The sequence below is a fragment of the Somniosus microcephalus genome, chromosome 24 (assembly GCF_052327205.1).
Source record: "Somniosus microcephalus isolate GS21.2 chromosome 24, FLI_Smic_1.0, whole genome shotgun sequence".
NCBI classification, from domain to species: Eukaryota; Metazoa; Chordata; class Chondrichthyes; order Squaliformes; family Somniosidae; genus Somniosus; species Somniosus microcephalus.
Genome location: NC_141010.1, coordinates 62,231,007 through 62,257,257, shown reverse-complemented (window position 1 = coordinate 62,257,257; position 26,251 = coordinate 62,231,007). Strand labels below are relative to the sequence as shown.

Here is a 26,251-nt window from a genome sequence, read left to right as displayed (position 1 = left end):
TTGGTCGGTCGATGGTCTCGGTCGATGGTCGGTCGATGGCCGGTCGATGGTCTCGGTCGATGGTCTCGGTCGATGGTCTCGGTCGATGGTCTGGGTCGATGGTCGGTCGGTCGATGGTCTCGGTCGATGGTCTCGGTCGATGGTCTCGGTCGATGGTCTCGGTCGATGGTCGGTCGATGGTCTCGGTCGATGGTCTCGGTCGATGGTCGGTCGATGGTCTCGGTCGATGGTCTCGGTCGATGGTTGGTGTCGATGGTCTCGGTCGATGGTCGGTCAATGGTCGGTCGATGGTCTCGGTCGATGGTCAGTCGATGGTCAGTCGATGGTCAGTCGATGGTCTCGGTCGATGGTCTCGGTCGATGGTCTCGGTCGATGGTCTCGGTCGATGGTCTCGGTCGATGGTCTCGGTCGATGGTCTCGGTCGATGGTCCGTCGATGGTCTCGGTCTGTCGATGGTCCGTCGATGGTCTCGGTCGATGGTCGGTCGATGGTCGGGCAATGGTCAGTCGATGGTCCGTCGATGGTCTCGGTCGATGGTCAGGCAATGGTCAGTCGATGGTCCGTCGATGGTCTCGGTCGATGATCAGTCGATGGTCTTGGTCAATGATCTCGGTCGATGATCAGTCGATGGTCTCACCTGTATTGTTGTCGTGGGTCCAGTTTTCCTGCATTCGTCTCCCACAGTTTCGATGCCAAAACCCGGACGATATTTATGAAGAGGAAGAAATTCACCTGAAAAAAAGAACAAAGTCACTCACTCCAGATCCATGGGTTCCAGTTCCTGGCCCTGGATTAGATGTTTCCAGAAAGCTTTCTGTGATTGACGGCTGGTGTGATTCAATTTCTTTAAAAATGTTGGCCCATGTCCCAGTGGGTCCCTAATCCCAGCAGGAGTCAGCACCAGTGGAGTACTATCCCAGCAGGAGTCAGCACCTATTGAGCCCTATCCCAGCAGGGGAGAGCACTTGTGACCCCTATCCCAGCAGGAGTCAGCACCTGTGGACCTCTATCCCAGCAGGAGTCAGCCTCATTGGTCTCCTATCCCAGCAGGAGTCAGCACCATTGGTCTCCTATCCCAGCAGGAGTCAGCACCATTGGTCTCCTATCCCAGCAGGAGTCAGCACCATTGTTCTCCTATCCCAGCAGGGGTAAGCACCATTGATCTCCTATCCCAGCAGGCGTCAGCACCATTGGTCTCCTATCCCAGCAGGGGTAAGCACCATTGATCTCCTATCCCAGCAGGAGTCAGCACCATTGTTGTCCTATCCCAGCAGGAATCAGCACTATTGGTCTCCTATCCCAGCAGGAATCAGCACCATTGGTCTCCTATCCCAGCAGGGGTAAGCACCATTGGCCTCCTATCCCATCAGGAGTCAGCACTTGTGACTCCTATCCCAGCAGGAATCAGCACCTTTCAGGATAGGAGGGGAGGCAGGTGATAAACCCTAACAAAAACAGGGGCCTTATGTCTATGTAAACTTTCTAAAGAAAAGAAAGGTCTTTATCCTCGCTTTCCCTCCACTATATATAAGGTGATTGATGGCCAGGGGTTTGGTCCATTAGTGCCAGTTGATCTACTGAGCTGTGCACCAGCTGACGAGTGCTGACCGCCTCATGGACCAGCGCCCACCCCCGCGCCCCCCCCTCCCTCCCAGCACCACTTACGGATGAAGCCTCTCACTTACCACAATAGCGGTGAGAATAGGAACCTGGTAAATCCACTTCAAGTTTCCAGCACTTAGGTCCCAACACCTGCGAGAGAGAAAGCAGAGAGAGAATGCTTTGATTCAGGCACAGACTTTCAGCAGCCAGTGCGAGCTCCCCAACCAGACTCAGCCTCTCGTTCCAGAGCTGCCTGGAACTCAAGCATCTGGCACATCTGCATTGACAGAAAACACCTGGCGTTCACTTGCCATTTTGTACCAGGTTCTGAAATTCCTTTCAACTCACATTACATGAGCTCACTTGTTTCCAAGTCGAAAGTGGCTGACCTAATAATGAGGTGCGCTGTGTCCGGTGCCCCATTACCCTGAACAGCCATCTATCTCAATATGCAGAGAAAAAGACTTGCATTTTTATAGCACCTTTCACAACCTCAGGACGCCCCAAAGGGCTTCACAGACAATGAATTACTTTTGACTGTGGTCACTGTTTTAGAAAAGCCAATTTGCGCACAGCAAGCTCCCACAAACAGCAATGTGATAATGACCAGATAATCTGTTTTAGTGATGTTGGTTGAGGGATAAACATTATTCAGGACACCGGAAAGAACTCCCCTGTCCTTCTTCGAATAGTGGCTGTGGGATCTTTTACGTCCACCTGAGAGCAGACAGGACCTCGGTTTAACGTCTCATCTGAAAGACGGCACCTCCGACAGTGCAGCACTCCCTCAGTACTGCCCCTCCGACAGTGCAGCACTCCCTCAGTACTGCCCCTCCGACAGTGCAGCACTCCCTCAGTACTGCCCCTCCGACAGTGCGGCACTCCCTCAGTACTGCCCCTCCGACAGTGCGGCACTCCCTCAGTACTGCCCCTCCGACAGTGCAGCACTCCCTCAGTACTGCCCCTCCGACAGTGCGGCACTCCCTCAGTACTGCCCCTCCGACAGTGCAGCACTCCCTCAGTACTGCCCCTCCGACAGTGCGGCACTCCCTCAGTACTGCCCCTCCGACAGTGCAGCACTCCCTCAGTACTGCCCCTCCGACAGTGCGGCACTCCCTCAGTACTGCCCCTCCGACAGTGCGGCACTCCCTCAGTACTGCACTGGAGTGTCAGCCTGGATTTTGTGTTGAAGTCTCTGGAGTGGGATTACCCCCACCCCCATCCAGCTTTGGATTGGACAAAGGTCGGCCACCCAGCTTCCAAAGTTTTTATGTTTCTCAGATGATCAGGAGCTCACACCGCTCTGCGACTGTTGGATCCAACGGGGTACGTACTGCGTATCTGCTAGCGACGCTCTGACACTCCCCCAAACAGCCACCACCACAGCTGGGACTCCTAGAGAAAGATCCACAAACAGACACCTGAGAAGTTACAACACAGAAACAGGCCATTCAGCCCAACCAGTCCGTGTCGGTGTTTACCCTCCACATGAACAAAGAATTCGAATCGCATTTACCCGCCCTGTTCCCATATCCCTCCACCCCCTACCCCTCTGCCCCCTATTCCTCCACCCAATACAATACAATACAAATCGCTTTATTGGCATGATAAGGTACATCTTATGTTGCCAAAGCATCAAAATACATTTATGGTTGAACACATAAACGCGGTTCCATTCATACAGTGTATAAACAGGTATATCCCTGAGTTTATAAATATACATTCGCCTTGTTTATATATACTCTTGTCTTAGTTTACTGGTTGTCCCTCTGTTCATGGCAAGCTGTAACATAGTGTGCCGCCAGTGTTACACAGCTTCTCTCCTCCCCCAGTAGGAATGGGAGTTTTTGGTTGTCAGTCAGATTTCTGAATTCAGGGCATATTTGTGAGAATTTTTGGTAGAAATTCTCTCTGATGCCCTGATATTTTCCACAGGCTGTGAGGAAGTGCATCTCTGTCTCAACTACTCCCTGACTGCAGTGAGAGCATATCCTGTCTTCTCTTGGCAGCCTGGTCTGCCTGTGTCTGCCTTTTTCGATCGCTAGGCTATGTTCGCTAAGTCTGTACCTTGTCAAGGTTCTTCTCAGTTTGTTATCCTTTACCATGGTCCCTCTATCCCTCCACCCCTATCCCTCCACCCACTACCCCTCCACCCCCCCTATCTCTCCACCCCTATTCCTCCACCCCCCATCCCTTCACCCCCTATCCCTCCACCACCTATCCCTCCACCCCCTCCACCCCTATCCCTCCACCACCTATCACTCCACTCCCCTATCCCTCCACCCCTATCCCTCCATCCCCCTATTCCTCCAACCCCTATCCCTCCACTGCAGGAGTTCCTCAGGGCAGTGTCTGTTATGTCCATGTATAATCAGACACAGACTGCGGAGAACGGTACAAACGGTGTTTACTCAACGTGGCTCAGACTGCAACTGAACTGTACAGATTACTACTCAACGTTCATCAGCTTCCGATGTTACTGTTTCTGGGGTAGATGCTACATGTACGTCGGGTTCATCACCAGGTACGTATGGGCGAGGCATGGGGTTGACTTGTTCCTGTGACTCTGGGATCTGGTCAGCATGGCGTCTCACGATGCTCTCCCCAACGTCCACTGTGTACATTAGTGGGCCCTGCCGTGTGCAAATCGTTCCTGGCTGCCATTTTTCTGTTCGGTAGTCGCGGGCCAAGACTGGTTGCCCTACATTGAAGCTCCTTGTTGGCTTCTCATGGATGTGCTGGAATTGCTTACTCTCAACATCTCTTCGTACGTTTGGTCTGAGCAAATCCAGGCGAGATCTTAACCTTCGGTTAAAGAACATCAAGGCTGGGGCCTGGTTGGTGACTGCATGTGTCGCATTCCGGTAGGCGAACAGGAAATTGTCCACCTTGTGCTGCAGCGGAATGTTGTCATTGTACATAGCCTTTATTGCCTTTTAAAGGTTTGTACGAACCTCTCAGCCAATCCATTTGTGGCTGGATGATACGGGGCGGATGTGTAATGCCTTACCCCATTCTTTTTCAAGAACCTCCGGAACTCTTCGGACACAAACTGTGGTCCGTTGTCGGAGCAAATCTGTTCTGGCAAGCCATTCCTGGCAAAAATGGTCTGTAGGACTGCAATAGTTTTCTCCGTGGTGGTGGAGGACATTTTGATGACCTCAGGCCATTTCGAGTGCGCATCCACGGCTATTAAAAACATTGAGTCCATGAATGGACCAGCAAAATCAATATGCACCCGTTGCCATGGAGATGAGGGCCACTCCCATGGGTGTAGAGGGGCCTGTGGTGGTGCATTTTGGACTTTCTGGCATCCTGAGCAGCTCTTGGTCAGGTCCTCGATTTGTTTATCGATTCCCGGCCACCACACATAAGCCCTGGCAAGGCTTTTCATTTTTACCCCTCCCAGATGACCCTCTTGAAGCTCCTTGAGCACTCTATCCCTTAACTTGGGTGGAATTACCACTCGGGATCCACACATCAAGGTCCCCCGGCACACTGACAGCTGTTCTCTCCTTGTCGAGAATGCTGGCAACAGTGAGTCGCCATGTGCTGGCCATCCCTTCACCGTCAAATCATATACCCGAGACAGTGTCGGGCCATTTCGGGTTTCCTTTTCGATACAAGCGTTAGTTACCGGTAGGTATTCAACTATAGTCGAATGGAATATTTTGACAGGATCCACTGCTGGTGCTTCCTCCGCAGTAGGCAGTGGCAGGCGTGATAGCCCATCAGCATTTCCATGCTGTTTCGTGCCCTTATATTCAATCTCATAGTGGTGCGCCCCTAGAAAAAGTGACCATCTTTGTAGTCGTTGCGCAGTCATCACCGGAACGCCCTTCTTCGGATTAAAAATGGAGACAAGAGGCTGGTGATCAGTCAGCAAGGTGAATTTCTGCCCGTGCAGATAGTGATTTAACTTTTTCACTCCCCACACTAGGCTGAGGGCCTCCCTGTCAATCTGGGCGTAGTTACGCTCGGCTGAGGTTAGTGATCGTGACGCAAAGGCTATTGGCCTCTCTGAGCCGTCCGAGAATTTGTGCGACAGCACTGCTCCAATGCCGTAGGGTGACGCATCACATGCCAACCGAATTGGTAATGCTGGGTTGTAATGGGCCAATACCGCTTTCGATGTGATTAGTGTTTTGCTCTTCTGGAAAGCTTGTCTACATTCGTCACTCCACTTCCATGGCACCCCAGTTTGCAGTAGTGTGTTCAGTGGGTGTAGTATTGTAGACAAATTTGGCAAGAACTTATGGTAATAGTTTACCAGCCCGAGGAACGACCGCAGTTGTGACACATTTTCCGGTGCTGGAGCCTTGACTACAGCCTCAATCTTCTCTGGGGACTTATGTAACCCCTCTTTATCGATAACGTGGCCACAATAAGAGATCTGTTTTCTAAAAAACTCGCATTTGGGGCGGTTAGCTCAGAGCCCATATTCCTGCAATCTAGTGAGCACCTGCTCCAGGTTGGCAAGGTGATCACTGTCATTTTCGCCCGTGACCAGGATGTCGTCCAAATAACACTGGGTCCCTGGGATCCCTTGCAGGACATGTTCCATTGCCCTCTGTCAAATAGCCGGAGCTGATGCTACCCCGAATACCAGCCAGTTGTATTGGTAGAGACCTTTATGGGTGTTGATTGTGAGGTATTTTTTTGATGCTTCTTCTACCTCCATTTGCAGATACGCCTGGGCCAGATCAATCTTAGTGAAGCGTTTCCCTCCAGATAGCGAGGCGAAAATATCTTCAATCCGCAGAAGTGGATATCGTACGGTGTGAAGGACCGGGTTCACTGTTACCTTAAAGTCCCCACAGATGCGAACCTTCCTTGGTTCCCCAGGCGTGCTGCTCAACGACTTTTTCATCACAGGGACGATGGGTGTAGCCCAGTCGCTCCAGTCTACCTTGGACAGTACCCCTGAACATTCCAGACTCTCCAGCTCTGCTTCGACGGCTGGGCGGATCGCATAAGGTACTGGTGTGGACTTAAAAAATTTTGGACTTGCGTTTTCTTCAATTTTAACCATCGCTGTCATGCCTTTTAGTGTTCCGAGTCCTTGCTGGAACACTTCTTTCGCGTCAGTTAGGATCTTTGACAGTCGCCCAGGTGTGACGTCGTCATCCTTTTTGGCAGCCACAGTCAGTGCCTGTATGGAATGCCAATCCAGTTGTATTTTCCGGATCCATTCACGTCCCAGTAATGGTGGTCCTCCATCTTGCAATACATACAGGTCTAGTTTTGGTGTTTCCTTACCGTTATATATAACGGTCACCCTTATTTTTCCTTTGGGGTAGACTTTTTGCCCCGTGTACATCTTCAAAATAATTTGTGTCTCTCTCAAGGGTATGTGTGAGAATAGCCGCTCGCAGTCCCGTCGGTTTATGACTGTTAGGGCTGATCCTGTGTCCAATTCCATCTTTACCTGGACTCCTGCTATCTTGAAAGTGACCCAAATGGTTCGATGATCCTCTGTTGTGATCACATTATGTAGTTTCAGACAACTCAGTTCCCTGCTTTCGGAGTCGGTATCACTCTTTTGTTTGTCTGAACTATTCTCCGTTATCTTATGTACCTTCTTGTACTTTCCTTTGGTCGGTTTCTTATTGCTGGTTTTCTTTCCCGACCTGCAGACTCGTGCTATGTGTCCTACTTTTCCACACTGTCTGCACACTTTGTCTTTGAACCAGCAATCATTCTGGTCGTGTGTTGTTCTGCCGCAGCGATAGCACTTCTCTGTTCCATATGACATTTCGTTTGTGCCATATTCTTGTGGTCTCTGTTGTAACTCTGCAGCGCCCCGTGCTGCTGCTTCATATGATACTGCAATGCTGAAAGCCTTTTCCAGCGTAAGGTCCTTTTCAGATAAAAGTTGTTTCTGGGTTCCTTCGCTTTGAAGCCCACACACAAACTTGTCCCTTAAAGTATCTGCTAGTCCCGTTCCAAACTGGCAGTGTTTTGATAGCTTGCGCAGTTCCATTAAATACTCAGCCTTACTTTCATCTTTATGCTGGTTCCTTTTGTGAAACTTAAATCTTTCTGCTATCAGCAGCGGTGTGGGGTTTAAGTGGTCCTGTAGGATTGACACTATGTTTTCAAAATCCTTTTCTACTGGCTTCTCTGGGGTTACTAGGTTTCGTAGTAAGCCATATGTTTTTGCACCCATTGAATTCAACAATACCAGCACTTTCTTGTCATCTGGCACTTCATTCGCCTTTTAGTATACTTCTATGCGTTCGACATATGTCGTCCAATCTTCGACTTCATTGTCGAACGCTGTGATACTGCCACTCTTTGGCATTTTTGGGTGTGGTTAGACTGGCTTAAAATGGCGTCTCCCGCGCTTTCCTTTCTTCCCCGCTGCTGCCAACGCCGCTCTCGGCGGTCCTCGTGGGAAAAGGCGACGCCCTGTGGGTTTCGCGCACTGCTCCTGCGCTGCTGCCAACGCCGCTCTCTGCGGTCCTTGTGGCAATGGCAGCGCCTCGCGTTTTCCTGCATGCCTCTCTCCCCCGTTGACGCTGCTCGGCCCTTGAACACCGGCTGCGCTCTGCTCTCGTCTCTCTCCTCCGTTGACGTCGCTCGGTCCTGAACACCGGCTGCGCCCTGTGCGCTCTGTCCTGTCTCTCTCCCCCGTCGACGCTGCTTGGCCTTTTTCTGTGCCGCTCAGTCGGGCTCTAGCCTGCCGCTGTCCGGGAAGGGTCTGCGCAGTACCTGCTGCCAGCCCGTTTCGCTGGACCACCATGACTGGAAAGCCAAGCCTGGCTCTAGACAGCCTCCCCTGCGATGCTCAAATCTCCGCTGGATCACTGGGCGGTTGCCCATGGTCGACGCCCGTGCTTCTGGACTCGACCTTCTTCCACTGTTCTCCAGGAGCGAATCCCTGTGAGGTGATGCAGAGTTGCAGGTAGGTTCGAATCTGCCTCGTCGCCACTGTTATGTCCGTGTATAATCAGACACAGACTGCGGAGAACGGTACAAACGGTGTTTACTCAACGTGGCTCAGACTGCAACTGAACTGTACGGATTACTATTCAACGTTATATACAGGTGTGGTCACTGCCAGTACTACAGTATACATGAGCTGTAAAAAGTAGTTCTCCTCCTTAAAGGTACATACATTACAGTGTCCTAGGCCCAACCATCTTCAGCTGTTTCATCAATGACCTTCCCTCCATCATAAGGTCAGAAGTGGGGATGTTCGCTGATGATTGCACACTGTTCAGCACCATTCGAGACTCGTCAGATACTGACGCAGTCCGTGTCCATATGCAGCAAGACCTGGACAACATTCAGACTTGGGCTGACAAGTGGCAAGTAACATTCGCACCACACAAGTGCCAGGCAATGACCATCTCCAACAAGAGAGACTCTAACCATCTCCCCTTGACATTCAATGGCATTACCATCGCTGAATCCCCCATTATCAACATCCTGGGGGTTACCATTGATCAGAAACTGAACTGGACCAGTCATATAAATACTGTGGCTACAAGAGCAGGCCAGAGGCTGGGAATTCTGCGGCGCGTGTCTCACCTCCTGACTCCCCAAAGCCTTGCCACCATCTACAAGGCACAAGTCAGGAGTGTGATGGAATACTCTCCACTTGCCTGGATGAGTGCAGCTCCAACAACACTCAAGAAGCTCGACACCATTCAGGATAAAGCAGCCCGCTTGATTGGCACTCCATCCACCACCTTCAACATTCACTCCCTCCACCACCGGCGCACTGTGGCTGCAGTGTGTACCATCTACAAGATGCACTGCAGCAACTCGCCAAAGCTCCTTCAACAGCACCTTCCAAACCAGCGACCTCTACCACTTAGAAGGACAAGGGCAGCAGACGCATGGGAACATCACCACCTACAAGTTCCCCTCCAAGCCACACACCATCCTGACTTGGACCTGTATCGCCGTTCCTTCACTGTCGCTGGGCCAAAATCCTGGAACTCCCTTCCTAACAGCATTGTGGGTGTACCTACACCATATGGACTGCAGCGGTTCAAGAAGGCGGCTCACCACCATCTTCTCAACGGCAATTAGGGATGGGCACTAAATGCAGGCCTAGCCAGCGACGCCCACATCCCATCAATGAATTAAAAAAACCCTATCCCTCCAGCCCATCCCTCCACCCCCCTATCCCTCCACCCCATCCCTCCACTCCCCTATCCCTCCACGCCCCTATCCCTCCACCCCCCTATCCCTCCACCCCCCTATCCCTCCACCCCCCTATCCCTCTACCCCCTATCCCTCTACCCCCTATCCCTCCACCCCCTATCCCTCCACCCCCCTATCCCTCCACCCCCCTATCCCTCCACCCCCCTATCCCTCTACCTCCTATTCCTCCACCCCCTATCCGATCTAATCCTGAATGTTGACACAGTTTCTGCCTCACCCACTAACCCCCCTGGGAGTGAATTCCCAGCCTCACAACTCTCTGTGTGAAGATGTTTCTCCTGCCCTCTGTTCTAAATCTCTTATATTTAATCTTACATCTCTGGCCCCTCGTTCTAGACCCTCAACTACTGGAAGCTGTCTGCTTCGATCTACCCTGTCCCAACTTTTCATAACTTTAAACATTTATCATATCACGCTGTAAACTGTGTTGTTCTAAGGAAGAAGACCAAAAAAAAGTCTTTCCTTGTGTTTGTATTTCCTCACACCAGGCAGCATCCCAGTGAATGTGTCGTAGCCTCTCTAAAGCCTCAAGATCCTTCCAACAGTGTAGAGCCCAATACTGTACATAGTCTCCAACTGAGGTCTTATTAAGGTTTTATATCAGCTCATCATTACCTCTTGGCTTTTCTATTCTCGACCTCTTGTGATAAAGCCGAGAATGCCATTCGGCTTTATTTACAGCCTAATCAACCTGAGCTGTTGCCTTTTTATATTCTGTGAACCTGTCCCCCGAAATCCCTGGGCGCTCTCACAGCCTACTCCCATTCACAGTATCATTACTCTTGTTATTTCTTTAACCAAAATTTATCACTTCGCACTGAATTTTGTCTGCCACTTTTTAGCCCATTCCCCGATCTTACTGATATCACTTTACAGTTTCCTTTGAGCAGCTAAAGAATTAACTCGACCTCCTATTTTAGTGTCATCTGCAAATTCTGACACCATTCCCTCCAGCCCTCTATCCAAATCATTGATGTACACAGTGAACAGAAGTGATCCCAGAACTGAACCCTGTGGGACACAACTACCCACTTCCAATCACGCTGAAAACATGCTCTTAACTCCTAGAAACATAGAAGATAGGAGCAGGAGTAGGCCATTCGGCCCCTCGAGCCTGCTCCGCCATTCAATGAGATCATGGCTGATCTCTACGATTCCCAAAGCTCTCCACCACTGGGGTTTTCCTCACTTTATGTCTGGGTCTGTTGTAGTCTAATTGATAGAGATTGATTGCTGGAGTCTATAACTCCATTATCATTGTATCACATGACTACCAGGATGGTAGAAGGTGAACTAAATGGAGTTTTGTCTTTTTTTGTGGCCAGCAATTCCTGGGAACTGAACTGGGCTGGAGCTGTAGAAGTGGAACTGTCTTTGTTGAATTAAATATCTTAACTCTCGCCCAATACTAAAACTATAACCGCAAGTTGCATAAACCTTTCTAGGGTCAGACCATAGCGGGGTCTCCATGATCCTACCTCCCCGTCTCCGTGCATTACTGTCACATCAAGTGTCAAAGCTCCGCTCAGAACACTGAGACTAACGGGGATCAGTATGCCTGACCTGTTGAGTATTTCTAGCATTTTCTGTTTCTATTTCAGATTTGCAGCATCCGCAGTATTTTGCTTTTGTATCAGTATCACCTTGTGGTGGTCCTCCTGAGATACTGCAGTGATCACAATGTTGTTTATCCTCCCCTCCCCCATTATCTGGGTCATTGCCTTCCCTCCAGTCGGCATGGTGGTCATCCTGGGTTGTGCCAGGCCTCGGCCAAGGTCATTCTTGAAGTGGCCACCAAAACACAATGGTTGACTTTCCCTCTCTCCTTGGGGAAGACTCTCACACTCTTGAATGACCCAGTCAAGGAGTTCCATTGGAGTACCCACATCCTATGATTTGGGGTGCAACACACCCATGGACTGTGCCAATGGGTGGTGTTCCGAGACAGTGTAACTGAGCGATGAATTATTGAGCTGAGTGATGAGGACACCAATCAGAGGTACACACAGCCAGTCAACGAGTACATAGAATAGGATCTGCAGCATTCTTACCCCAGCCGATGAGAGTCAGTGCCCAGAGATAGTTCTTGTCCGATAAGAATGCCATGAAGATCAGACTGTGCAGGTAAAGGCCCTCCACCAGGATCCAGTAGTGATTAGTGGCAAGAAAGTACAGGAATATCGTCACTGCCACCTTACAACCAGCCTGCAATTATACAGCTCCGTTACCAGACTGAAAAGGTAATGGGCACTGATGTGTCATGTGTGTGTGATTGGCCCATAAATTCAGCCACGCAGTGGACATTTCTCAGGGATTAACTGGCTTACTAAGCCCCCCAAATATGGCGGGCAGGAAGCGTGTGCACATTTCCAACCAGAAGTGCGCCACCTGCCATATTGGGAAAGGACAAAAAATCGTCCTCCAGTACCATGCCTGAAACCGGCGTTATTCCCTTTGTATATACAGATAAGGGGCGTAATGCCTGTTGCCCGCCCCCAGCTCGAAAGATTGGCTTGCCCCGAGGCAGTCGGCACAAGTCACACTCAGGAAAACCAGACCTTGGGACCGCCTGTTACCAACATGGTAGGTTTTTGAAATGTGAAGGTGGAGCTGTGAGGAGTGGCTGTGCTCTGCCAGCCCGCGCCCACCCACCTCCCCCTCCCAGGAACAACCCGAGGGCTGCTGCCAGCATCTGAGCCGACCAATCTCGCTCTGGGCCCATCCGGCGAGCTGAATGGAGTTTCAAGGTAACGAAGCCCAAGGACCAATTTTAGGTGTTCCTCGGGGCGAGTGTTTCGGGACGGTGTTGCAGTGGGCTGCCCGTTTGGCTCCTGCAGTCCCTCCCAGTGAGTGTGTGGGGCTGGATCGAGCTGATCCCAAACAGGAGCTCCACTGGTCACACAGGACAAGGTGCAACAATTGGGAAACTCCGACAGTCAGGAGTAAGGAGCTCATTATTTGGATCAAACTGAAAATGATTAATATTTATTTATGATTCACTCTCGGGGTGTGGGTGTCGCTGGCAAGCTTGGCATTTATTGCCCATCGCTAGTGGCCCTGACTGAAAGGTTTGATTGGCCACTTCAGAGGGCAGTCGGTGTGTGACTGGAGTCATATATAGGCCAGACCGGGTAAGGACAGCAGATTTCCTTCCCTAAAGGACATTAGTGAACCAGTTGAATTTTTATGGCAATCCGACAGATTCATGGTCACTTTTACTGATTTTTACCAGATTTTTTAAACTGAATTAAAATTCTCAAACTGTCATGGTGGGATTTGGACTCATGTCCCCAAGATTATTTGTCCAGGCCTCTGGGTTATGGTCTAGGAACATTACCACTACACTACACAAAAGCCATTAGTGCCATTCACTGGAAGTGGGGCGTGTTGATATTAAGGGTTTGCTGCTGCCGATGGGCAGGTTTGCCGGCGGCGGGGGCGGAGGGGCGACTCATGTCACAGATTTGCGCTCACGATTTTCTGACCATTAAAATTAATGGTAGTGACGTAAGAAAACTACTAGGCACTTGGTCTAAGCGTTAAACAAAGCTTTAATCAACTGTTTTACAACATGGAGATCTAATTGTGTCCTTCACTAGTTCCTGTTAAGAATGTCCTGCGCAAGCTGGGCCCGTGCCCGAGTATTTATACTCTCCCTGGACAGCGTCACCCGTAGGCCGCTCATTATTATTTCATACGTCTTTCTTCCATGAATGACTGATTAATGTCAGGTAGCGCGCCCAATTTCTCAGCACGTGCTTCCCAGAGCCAGACCCTAGTATCGGCAACACCGGGCCACGGAATGATTCCCGATACCTCCGCAAGTCAATGACATTTTATTCCTTCTTTTAATCCTATGCCATTTTACGTAGCTGATGGGCTGAATTGGCAACCTGGGCTAATTGGTCCACAGCTGAACCCCTCAATCACACCATGTAACCTAACTGACCTTAGGGTACAATAACTCTTCAATGGGTCGAGACTCTTTAACTAGTGAAGCACTCATTTCAACTAATAAGATATTTATTGAATACTGAATACAGGGTATGTGGAGGAGCAGTAAAGGAGGTGAGGCTCTGCCTGTGTGTGGCTGCACTTACAAACTGATGCTTGTCTCCAGGGAGAGTGGCTACATCACCCGTTAAATCTTCAAATCTGAACTCCAGCCCGTCCATCGCAGAGTCTGAATAGACCACAGCGTCCTTGACAAAGATACTGACAGCTCGGCACATGAAGGAGGTGAAGAGATGCACGTGGATGTAATTCCTGGTACAGTGCAGGCGCCTGTGGTGGGAACAGAAGCACCATGTGATCAAACCGGGCCTGGAACGATTGGGACCAGAATACAACTAAAACCATCCCATAATAAACACCAGAAAAAAACAGGCTTTCTCCTCATCTCTTGTGCCTCGATGTTAACACTCCCACTTGTCGGAAACCAGGCTGATAAACCTCTGATACAGAGAAACGGATAAAGTGAAACTCCCCATACAGTGAGACACCTGATACAGTGAAACTCCAGATACAGTGAGACTCCCGATACAGTGAGACACCCGATACAGTGAGACACCCGATACAGTGAGACTCCAGATACAGTGAGACTCCAGATACAGTGAGACTCCAGATACAGTGAGACTCCAGATACAGTGAGACTCATGATACAGTGAGACACCCGATACAGTGAGACACCCGATACAGTGAGACTCCCGATACAGTGAGACTCCCGATACAGTGAGACTCCCGATACAGTGAGACTCCCGATACAGTGAGACACCCGATACAGTGAGACACCCGATACAGTGAGACACCCGATACAGTGAGACTCCAGATACAGTGAGACGCCCGATACAGTGAGTCTCCCGATACAGTGAAACTCCAGATACAGTGAGACTCCCGATACAGTGAGACTCCCGATACAGTGAAACTCCAGATACAGTGAGACTCCAGATACAGTGAGACTCCTGATACAGTGAGACTCCTGATACAGTGAGACTCCTGATACAGTGAGACTCCTGATACAGTGAGACTCCTGATACAGTGAAATTAATACAATGAGACTCCCAATACAGTGAAACTCCACATACAGAGAAACTCCCGATACAGTGAAACCCACATTACAGTGAGACTCCCGAAATAGTGAAACTAATACAGTAAAATGCCCAATACAGTGAAACACCTGATACAGTGAAACCCCGAATACAGTAAAACTGATACAGTGAGAATCCCGATACAGTGAGACTCCAGATACAGTGAGACTCCCGATACAGTGAGACTCCCGATACAGTGAAACTGACATAGTGGAACTCGGGATACAATTAAACTGATACAGTGAAAGCCCCGATTCAGTGAAGCGCTACTACAGTGAAACACCTGATATGGTGAAACCCCCGATACAGTGAAACTGATACAGTGAGACACCCGATACAGTGAGACTCCCGATACAGTGCAACACCTGATACAGTGAGACTCTTGATGCAGTGTAACCCCCAATACAGTGAGACTCTTGATACAGTGAGACACCCAATACAGTAAAACCCCCAATACATTGAGACTACTGATACAGTGAAACTGATAGTGAAATTCCAGATATCATGAAACTCCCGATAAAATGAGACTCCCGATAGTGTGCGACTCCTGATACATTGAAACCCCCAATACAGTGAGACTCCTGATACAGTGAAACTGATAGTGAAACTCCCGCTACAGTGCGACTCCTGATACAGTGAAACGCACAATACAGTGAATACTTTGAAACTCCCAATAAAGTGAGACTCCTGATACAGTGAAACTGATAGAGTGAAACTCCCAATACAGTGAATCTCCAGATACAGTGAGACTCTCAATACAGTGAGACTCCTGATACGGTGTGACTTCCAATACGGTGATTCCCCAATACAGTGAGGCTCCTGATACAGCAAAACTGATACAGTGAAACTCCCGATAGAGTGAAAAACCCAATACAGTTAAACTGATACAGTGAAACTCCCGATACAGTGAAATTGATACAATGAAACTCCCAATACAGTGAAAATCCCAACACAGTGAAACTGATACAGTGGAACACCCAAAACAATGAGGCTCCTGATAAAGTGAAACTGATACAGTGAAACTCCTTGAAGTGGGACATCGGCGTCCTTCAGGAATTAGGGGGTTAACAATGCAGCTTGCACACTAGAAACGGTTGAGACAGAGACCAGCGGAGATAGCTCAGACATGCTGACCACAAGGTCTTGATGCTTTTGCAAGATTAGATGAAATTAGCTCAGAAGCACCATCTATGATTAACCACAAACTATGGAAATGCAGACATGTGGTTTTACTAAAGGTTACAAAATTATAACAACAGGTGAGATCATAAAGATTATGTGACAATAAATATAGGCGAACAGTCATGTGACGCGATAGGGAATTAGCCAATCAGCAACTGTGCACGCGGGCTTTAAGCCAATTAAAACAGTGTAATGGGATTGTGCACGAGGCTACCACGACTTTTGAATGCATAAATATGTAACGCTTACTGTATCAATTTGGAGCAGTCTCCTGGTGCACCAGTAGAGATTGTCTCCCCACCGGTGTAATAAAGACTTTTGATTTGTACCTGACAGACTTGTGTCGAGTGTTGAATAAATACTCCACATCAATTGGCGTAGTCGGCAAGATCCACCCGGAGGACAAACTACTGAGCGAGATGGACCATCATGGAGTGAGTGCGCTAAAGTACCATTCTAAACCAATGTCATCTGTGCCGTGAAGTGTCAGTCCGCCGGGGGATTTGAATTAAGTAAAAAGTCTGAGGACAAATTAAAAGATCTTAAAAGATAAGACCCCAGTGGGACTGTGGGCATTTGAAAGGTAAGACCACAGTGGGACTGTGGCTGCTTCTAAGGAAGAGGATTGGGGACTAAAAGAGTCTCTATTTATTTAAAATGTAAGACCCCAGTGGGACTGTGGGCAGTTAAAAGGTAAGACCATAGTGGGACTATGGCTGGTTTAAAGGAAGAAGAGTGGGGACCAGAAGGGTCTCTAACTAAGTTTTTCACAGAGAAAACATAAAAAATTAATTATTAAGATGAAAAAGGGTGGGTGGGACCCATCTGTGGAACCTGCCAAACAGAAGGTTTGGTGGCAGACACAGTCAAAGGAAAGGTGTGACAAGGCAGGAGTGTTGATAACTTGGCAATGTCTTAGATTTAGTGAAAAAATGCAACCAAAATTGGAGGAACTCAAATTACTCTGTCAAAATAAATGACAACAGACTAGTATGTTTGGGCCGGTACCTGGCCTGCCGGACAAGGATCTCGATAACGGAGATGACCCGCCACCATATGGTATGGCGACAGCTCCAGAATTAGAGTCGGCTGTTGTGTTTGCGGCCCGAAGTCGGCCTCCAAACACCCAGGGATATATCCCCCCGGGAGCGTTATTGTCATATCAGGCATTCACCCCGGGCCAGAAACAATCAATTCTGAAAGACTTGTCCTCATTGAAGCCCAGATACGGCAATACCGACTTTTGGCGAATGTTAGAAGAAATGTACGACATACATTAATATGTTCGAATGCGATGTACATCAACTCATCCGGGCCAAGGGCCCCTGGGATGTCTGGAACACATTGACGGATGATGTGAAGAACCAGATGTGGGTCCCACGCTGGGCAATCGAACAACCGTGTATAATGATTTTAAACAGGCAGTACAAACGGCATTGGGCAACCCGTTACCAATTTGAGGTAGTACATGATTACATGAGTGCCCGGGGCAGGCGAGGATTTGTCACCTCAGGAGGGGAGGCCATCAAACATGAAGGCCCAATTAGGCTGCTATTGGATGCTGCTAGTAAACCTGCCCAAGCAGCAGTAATCAAAATAAAGGCTCACCAGAAGGTGGAAAATGAGATGCAGAAGGGAAATGAGGCAGCGGACATTGCCGCACGTGATGCGGTGGAGGCCAAGACTCCCATGGCTGAGGTCGTGGGTGCTTTGACCCTCGGAGAAGATAGTATAGACGTTGCAAAATTGCAAGATGATGCCAACCATAGGGAGAAGAGTGGAAAGAGAAGGGCAGGACCCAGAGTCCGGACTCTGTATGGCGAAAGGACGGTTGTGTAATCGCCCTCGAACGCATACGACGTATGTTAATGGAGCGACACCGCGGAGTCGACCATCGGGGACAAACCGCCGTTACCACAAGTATTGCCCGGGACTGGTGGTGGCCGGCATGGGCTGGTGGATAGTCGAATACTGTTACCCATGTGTGATATGTGCCCAGTATAATCCGGGAAAAGCAGTGAAGATACGACTGTCACATCAAACGCGCCCTAGGGGCCCGTGGGAGAATTTACAGATCGATTTTACTGGGCCACTACCCAGTTCTCAGGGGAAGAAATACTGTCTAGTGATGATTGATCAGTTCACACGGTGGGTGGAAACATTTGCTACCCGCACTTGCACTGCCACCACTGTGGGAAAAATATTGGCAGATGAGGTGATTCCCCTGTTGGCTCGGATCAAGGGACACACTTTACCAGAAAGGTCATCAAAGAATTGTGTACAATGATGGGTATTAAACAGAAGTTCCACATCCCCTACCACCCCCAGAGTTCGGGAATGGTAGAGAGGATGAATCGTATGTTGAAAACATCATTGGCCAAAGCCATCCAGGAGACAGGTCAATCCTGGTTGGAATTGTTGCCCACCATTCTCATGAGGTTGTGTGCAACCCCTAATCGAACCACGGGGCTAACCCCCTATGAGCTGATGAGAGGGCGAGCTATGAAATTACTGGAAGGAATAGTAACGGGAGGATCAGATCTCGGCCCACTAAGGGACCAGATCCAACGGTACGTAATGGAATTGAGTAAACAACTAAAAGGATTACGACAGGAGGTAAGGGAGCAACAAGAGTGTGCAGATCAAAACGAGGATATGGGGTGTCCAGCATATGTGCCACAAGTAGGAGAGAAGGTTCTGCCAGGGTGAACGGGGTTCACCCCTTGGTGGACCAGGCCGTACGAGGTCGTAATAAGCGGGGACACGTGCGCATGCAAAGATATGAGGGGAAAGGGTAGGTGGAAACATTGGACCCAACTAAAATGATACAACAATAACCCATCTGACCTTAAATCCCACAGGAACAATGGAATAAACACCGAGATAAACTAACACCTGGTGACAACCAGATTTCTGCTTAAGTTACAGATAACGTGGGCCTGGACGATGGACGCCCGAGGCACCCGCCCTAAGTTCTACCCATAGAATGTTGCCTCTATACACCAAGATCCTGATAGTACTAGGGACACTACTAGACGCCAGAGGAGCAGAAAACCTTTTGAGAAATCGCGAACATCCAGAGGACCAGGGAGACCCGAATTACCGACAGGTCCTTGTCGGAGAGGGAGTATATCTGACAGGTATATTCCGACAAAAGGACACCAAGTAGTCCAATTTTCCCGGAACGGGCCAAACTTTTCGTGGGTGTGAGGGAACCCAACCCACGATATTGGGTGTTGAGTTAAAGTACAATAGGACCTTGTGTATTGAATGTGGTAGTAATAGGGTATGGGCGAACCTACGGACATATCAGAGATGTATGTGGATGAAGTTTAGGTATCTACCAGGGATGCCACAGATACTACATGCCTGTAGAAACATGTGGCCGCACGTTAACTATATGCGGTGCCTCGACACACAGGGTTCCGCCATCATAAGCGAGGTTTAGTTAATGACGTACTTACTGGAATAAATACTGGCACGTCTCTGGTAAATGCCCTGGATATCCAATCCGTGAAAGCAAGACCATGCGGATTTTGCTCCAGAGGCACACAGGTGACATCCGGACGGGAGTAGACCTAGGACAGGAGACCGTGAAGGCATTATTACAGGGACTTGTGATAATGGAGGGGCATGCTACGAGGATGCCACCAATGGGGTGAAGCGAAACACTTGACACGCAAATGGGGGATGGATGATAGGACAAGTCTGACACAACCTGGACCAGATGCAGACAGACTCCTGATACAGTGATTCTCCTGATACATTGAGACTCCTGATACAGTGAAACTGATACGGTAAGACTCCTGATAGTGAAATTCTTGATACAGTGAGACTCCCCATGCAGTGAAACTCCCGATACAGTGAATCCCCTAATACAGTGAAACTGATACAGTGAAACTCACGATACAATGAAACTGATACAGTGAGACTCCTGATACAGTGAAACTGATTCAGTGAGACTCCCGATACAGTGAAACTCCAGGTACAGCTAGACTCCCGATAAAGTGAGACACCCAATAGATTGTGATTCCCGATACAGTGAAACCCCCAATATAGTGTGACACCAGATAGTGAAACTGATAGAAACATGGAAAAATAGGAGCAGGAGTCGGCCATTCAGCCCTTCGAGCCTGCTCCAACATTCAATATGATCATGGCTGATCCTCTTTCTTAATACCATATTTCTGCTCGCTTCCTGCCTTGTGTGTCTAGAAATCTATCTATCTCCTTCTTAAATATATTCAGTGACTTGGCCTCCACAGCCTTCTGTGGTAGAGAATTCCACAGGTTCACCACCCTCTGAGTGAAGAAATTACTCTTCATCTCAGTCCTAAATGTCCTACCCCGTATCCTGAGACTGTGACCCCTCGTTCTAGACCCACCAACGAGGGGAAACATCGTCGCTGCATCCAGTCTGTCTAGCACTGTCAGAATTTTATCCGTTTCAATGAGATCCCCTCTCATTCTCCTAAACGCTAGTGAATATAGGCCTAGCCGACCCAATCTCTCCTCATACGACAGTCCTGCCATCCCAGGAATCAGTCTGGTGAACCTTCGCTGCACTCCCTCTATGGCAAGTATATCCTTTCTTAGGTAAGGAGACCAAAACTGCACACAGTACTCCAGGTGTGGTCTCACCAAGGCCCTGTATAACTGTAGTAAGACATCCTTGCTCCTGTACTCAAATCCTCTTGCAATGAAGGCCAACATACCATTTGCCTTCCTAACTGCTTGCTGCACCTGCATGTTTGCTTTCAGTGACTGGTGTACAAGGACACCCAGGTCCCGTTGTACATCAACATTTCCCAATCCATCACCATTTAAATAATACTCTGCCTTTTGCTTTATCCTACCGAAGTGGATAACTTCACATTTATCCACATGATACTGCATCTGCCATGTATTTGCCCACTCACTCAAATTGTCTAAATCGCCTTGAAGCCTCTTTGCATCCCCCTCACAACTCACAATCCCACCTAGTTTTGTGTCATCAGCAAACTTGGAAATATTACATTTGGTTCCCTCATCCTAATCATTGATATATATTGTGAATAGCTGGGGCCCAAGCACTGATCCCTGCGGTACCCCACTAGTCACCGCCTGCCACCCCGAAAAAGACCCATTTATTCTTACTCTCTGTTTCCTGTCTGTTAACCAAATTTCAATCCATGCCAGTATATTACCCCCAATCCCATGTGCTTTAATTTTGCACACTAACCTCTTATGTGGGACTTTATCAAAGGCCTTCTGAAAATCCAAATACACCACATCCACTGGTTCTCCCTTATCTATTCTGATGCAGTGAAACTCCCAGTACAGTGAGACACCCGATAAAGTGAGTCATAGAAACATAGAAGATAGGAGCAGGAGTAGGCCATTCGGCCCCTTGAGCCTGCTCCGCCATTCAATGAGATCATGGCTGATCATCCAAATTCAGTACCCTGTCCCTGCCTTCTCCCCATATCCCTTGATCCCTTTAGCCTTAAGAAATATATCTAACTCCTTCTTGAATATATTTAATGAATTGGCCTCAACTGCCTTCTGTGATAAAGAATTCCACAGGTTCACCACTCTTTGGGTGAAGAAATTCCTCCTCATCTCTGTCCTAAATGGCTTACCCCTTATCCTTAGACTGTGACCCCTGGTTCTGGACTCCCCGGCCATCGGGAACATCCTTCCTGCATCAAGTCTGTCTAGTCCTGTTAGAATTTTATAAGCTTAAATGAGATCCCCTCTCATTCTTCTAAACTCCAGTGAGTATAAGCCCAATCGACCCAATCTCTCCTCATACGTCATTCCTGCCATCCCAGGTATCAGTCTGGTGAATCTTCGCTGCACTCCCTCCATGGCAAGAACATCCTTCCTCAGATAAGGCGACCAAAACTGCACACAATACTCAAAATGTGGTCTCAACACAGCCCTGTACAACTGCAGCAAGACATCCTTGTTCCTGTACTCAAACCCTCTTGCTACGAAGGCCACATACCATTTGCCTTCTTAACCGCCTGCTGCACCTGCATGCTTACCTTCAGCGACTGGTGCACAAGGACACCCAGGTCTCGTTGCCCTTCCCCTTCTCCCAATCTATTGCCATTCAGATAATAATCTGCCTTCCTGCTTTTGCCACCAAAGTGGATAACCTCGCATTTATCCACATTATACTGCATCTGCCATGCTTCTGCCCAATCACCCAACCTGTCCAAATCATACTGGAGTTTCTCGGCATCCTCCTCACAGCATACACACCCACCCAGCTTTGTGTTGTCTGCAAACTTGGAGAAATTACATCTAGTTCCCTCGTCTAGATCATTAATATATATTGTGAATAGCTGGGGTCCTAGGACCGATCCCTGTGGTACCCCACTAGTCACTGCCCGCCACTCGGAAAAAGACCCGTTCATTCCAACTCTTTGCTTCCTGTCTGCCAACCAGTTCTCTATCCAAGTCAGTACCTTGCCCCCAATCCCATGTGCCTTAACTTTACACGCTAATCTCTTATGCGGGACCTTCAGAAAGCCTTCTGAAAGTCCAAATACACCACATCCACTGGTTCTCCCTTATCTATTTTACCAGTTACATCCTCAAAAAATTCTAGTAGATTAGTCAAGCATGGTTTACCTTTTGTAAATCCATGTTGACTTTGTCCGAAATAACAACAGAAAATGCTGGAAAAACTCAGCAGGTCAGGCAACATCCGTGGAGAGAAATTTGAGTTGACGTTTTGGGTTGAACCCTTCTTCAAAACTGGAAAGAAAATAAAATAGATCGAAGGCAGGGCTGCGATCGGACAAAAGAAGTGAAAGAGACAAAAGAAGTAGAAGAGACAATAAAAGGTATTCGAAGCCAGACGAGATGGTAATAGACTGAGATTAGGTGTGAAGTGTACTGGCAGGGCAAGAGATAGCTGCCAGGTGGGAGAGTGAAACAAAAGGAAAGGGGAGGGGGGGGAAAGGAGTGGAAAAATTACAGGTAAAAAATTAATAGGGGCCGAGGTTATGATCTGAAATTGTTGAACTCGATATTGAGTCCGGAAGGCTGCAAAGTGCCTAATCGGAAGATGAGGTGCTGTTCCTCGAGCTTACGCTGAGCTTCCGTGGAACAATGCAAGAGGCCGAGGACGGTGAGGTCTGAGTGGGAATGGGGCGGTGAATTAAAATGACAGGCGACCGGAAGCTCGGGGTCACCCTTACAGACTGAATGGAGGTGTTCCGCAAAGCGTTCACCCAATCTGCATTTGTTCTCCCCAATGTAGAGGAGACGGCATCGTGAGCAGCGAATACAGTATACTAGATTGCGAGAAGTACAAGTAAATCGCTGTTTCACCTGGAAGGGGTGTTTGGGGCCCTGGACAGTGGCCAGGGCCCCAAACACCCCTTCCAGGTGAAAGAGCGATTTACTTGTACTTCTCGCAATCTAGTATACTGTATTCGCTGCTCACGATGTGGTCTCCTCTACATTGGGGAGAACAAATGCAGATTGGGTGAACGCTTTGCGGAACACCTCCATTCAGTCTGTAAGGGGGACCCCGAGCTTCCGGTCGCCTGTCATTTTAATTCACCGCCCCATTCCCACTCGGACCTCACCGTCCTTGGCCTCTTGTATTGTTTCACGGAAGCGCAACGTAAACTCGAGGAACAGCACCTCATCTTCCGATTAGGCACTTTGCAGCCTTCCGGACTCAATATCGAGTTCAACAATTTCAGATCATAACCTCGGCCCCTATTAATTTTTTACCTGTAATTTTTCCACTCCTTTCCCCCCCCCCCCTTTCCTTTTGTTTCACTCTCCCACCTGGCAGCTATCTCTTGCCCTGCCAGTACACTTCACACCTAATCTCAGCCTATTACCATCTCGTCTGGCTTCGAATACCTTTTATTGTCTCTTCTACTCCTTTTGTCTCTTTCACTTCTTTTGTCCGATCACAGCCCTGCCTTCGATCTATTTTCTTTTCTTTCCCGTTTTGAAGAAGGGTTCGTCCTGAAACGTCAACTCAAATTTCTCTCCACGGATGTTGCCTGACCTGCTGAGTTTTTCCAGCATTTTCTGTTGTTATTTCGGATTTCCAACATCTGCAGTATTTTGTTATTGACTTTCTCCGATCCTGTCACTGTTTTCCAAGTGCTCTGCTATTACATCTTTTATAATGGACTCTAGCATTTTCCCCACTACCGATGTCAGGCTTACCGATCTATAATTCCCCGTTTTCTCTCTACCACCTTTTTTGAATAGTGGGGTAACATTAGCTACCCTCCAATCCATGGGAACTGTTCCAGAGTCTATAGAATTTTGGAAGGTGACCAGCAATGCATCTACTATTTCTAGGGCCACTTCCTTAAGTACCCTAGGATGTAGATTATCAGGCCCTGGGGATTTATCGGCCTTCAATCCCATCAATTTCCCTAACACCATTTCCCTACAAATACTGATTTCTTTCAGTTCCACCCTTTCATCAGACCCTATCTTCCTCGACATCTCTGGGAGGTCATTTGTGTCCTCCTTTGTGAAGACAGAACCAAAATATGTATTTAATTGGGATGCCATTTCTTTGTTCCCCATTATAAATTCCCCTGATTCTGACTGCAAGGGACGTATGCTTGACTTCACCAAACTTTTTCTCTTCACATATCTATAGAAGCTTTTACAGTCAGTTTTTATGTTCCCTGAAAGCTTACTCTCATACTCTATTTTCCCCCTCTTAATTAATCCCTTTGTCCTCCTTTGTTGAATCCTAAACTGCTCCCAATCCTCAGATTTGCTGCTTTTTCTGGCCAATTTTTATGTCCTCTCCATGGATCTTATGCTATCCCTAATTTCCTTGTTAGCCATGGTTGATTCAGCTTTTTTGTTTTATTTTTATGCCAAACAGGGATGAACAAATTCTGTAGTTCATCCATGCTATCTTTAAATGTTTGCCATTGCCTATCCACCATCAACCCTTTGAGTAACATTCCCCAATCAATCCTACCCAACTCGCACCTCATACCATCGTATGAGACTCCCGATAGAGTGCAACTCCCGATACAGTGCAATGCCTGATACAGTGAAGAAACTTCATACAGTGAAACTCCCGATACAGTGAAACTCCCGATACAGTGAGACTCATGATACAATGAGACTCCCGATAGAATGCAACTCCCGATATAGTGCGACTCCTAATACAGTGAAACCCCAATACAGTGAGACTCCTGATTCAGTGAAACTGATACAGTGAGACTCCCCATACAGTGAAACTCCCGATAAAGTGATTCTCCTGATACAGTGTGATTCCCAATACGATCGAATCCCAATACAGTGAATCCCACAATACAGTCAGACTCCGGATACAGTGAAACAGATACTGTGAGGCTCCTGATACAATGAAACTGATACAGTGAAACTCCTGATAATACGAAACTGATACAATGAGACTCCCAGTACAGTGAATCTCCAGATACAGTGAAAGTCCTGACATAGTGAAATTCCTGATAGTGAAATCCCTGATACAGTGAGACTCCTGATACAGCGATTCTCCCGATACATTGAGACTCCTGTTACAGTGAAACTGATATAATGAAACTCCTGATAGAGTGAGACTCCCGATACAGTGAGACTCCCGATACAGTGAGACTGCCGATACAGTGAATCCCCCGCTACAGTAAGACTCCCAATACAATGCGATTCCTGATACAGTGTAACCCCAAATACAGTGAGACTCCAGATACAGTGAAACTGATACAGTATTACTCCTGATAGAGTGAAATTCTCAAAATAGTGGAACTGATACAGTGAGACTCCCGATACAGTGAAATTTCCAATACAGTGAGGCTCCCCACACAGTGAGACTGCTGATACAATGAAACTGATACAATGAAACTCCCACTACAGTGATACCCTGATACAGTGAGACTGCCCATACAGTGAATATCCAGATACAGTGAAAGTACTGATATAGTGAAACTCCTGCCACAGTGATATCCCAATACAGTGAGACTCCCGATACAGTGAATCTCCCGCTACAGTGAGACACCTGATACAATGCGACTCCTGATAAAGTGTAACCCCCAATACAGTGAGACTCCCGATACAGTGAAGCTGATACAGTGAGACTCCAGATACAGTGAAATTCCCAATACAGTGAAACTACCGATAAAGTGACACTCCAGATACAGTCAAATCCTGGTACAATGAATCCACCAATACAGTGAGACTCCTGATACAGT

General features: G+C 48.2%; 1 protein-coding gene across 1 annotated transcript in view; it reads right to left on the bottom strand.

Annotated features, from left to right (window-relative positions):
• Nucleotides 1–26,251, bottom strand: part of LOC147101509 (parathyroid hormone/parathyroid hormone-related peptide receptor-like) — a 169,855-nt gene that overhangs the window by 39,461 nt on the left and 104,143 nt on the right. Inside the window, exons 4-8 of the mRNA XM_085966659.1 lie at nucleotides 13,881–14,064; nucleotides 11,832–11,985; nucleotides 2,937–2,997; nucleotides 1,686–1,752; nucleotides 638–732 (exon numbers count right to left, since the gene is read on the bottom strand). Of these exons, the coding sequence (XP_085822785.1) occupies nucleotides 638–732; nucleotides 1,686–1,752; nucleotides 2,937–2,997; nucleotides 11,832–11,985; nucleotides 13,881–14,064 (561 nt within the window). The remainder of the gene's footprint in view (nucleotides 1–637; nucleotides 733–1,685; nucleotides 1,753–2,936; nucleotides 2,998–11,831; nucleotides 11,986–13,880; nucleotides 14,065–26,251) is intronic.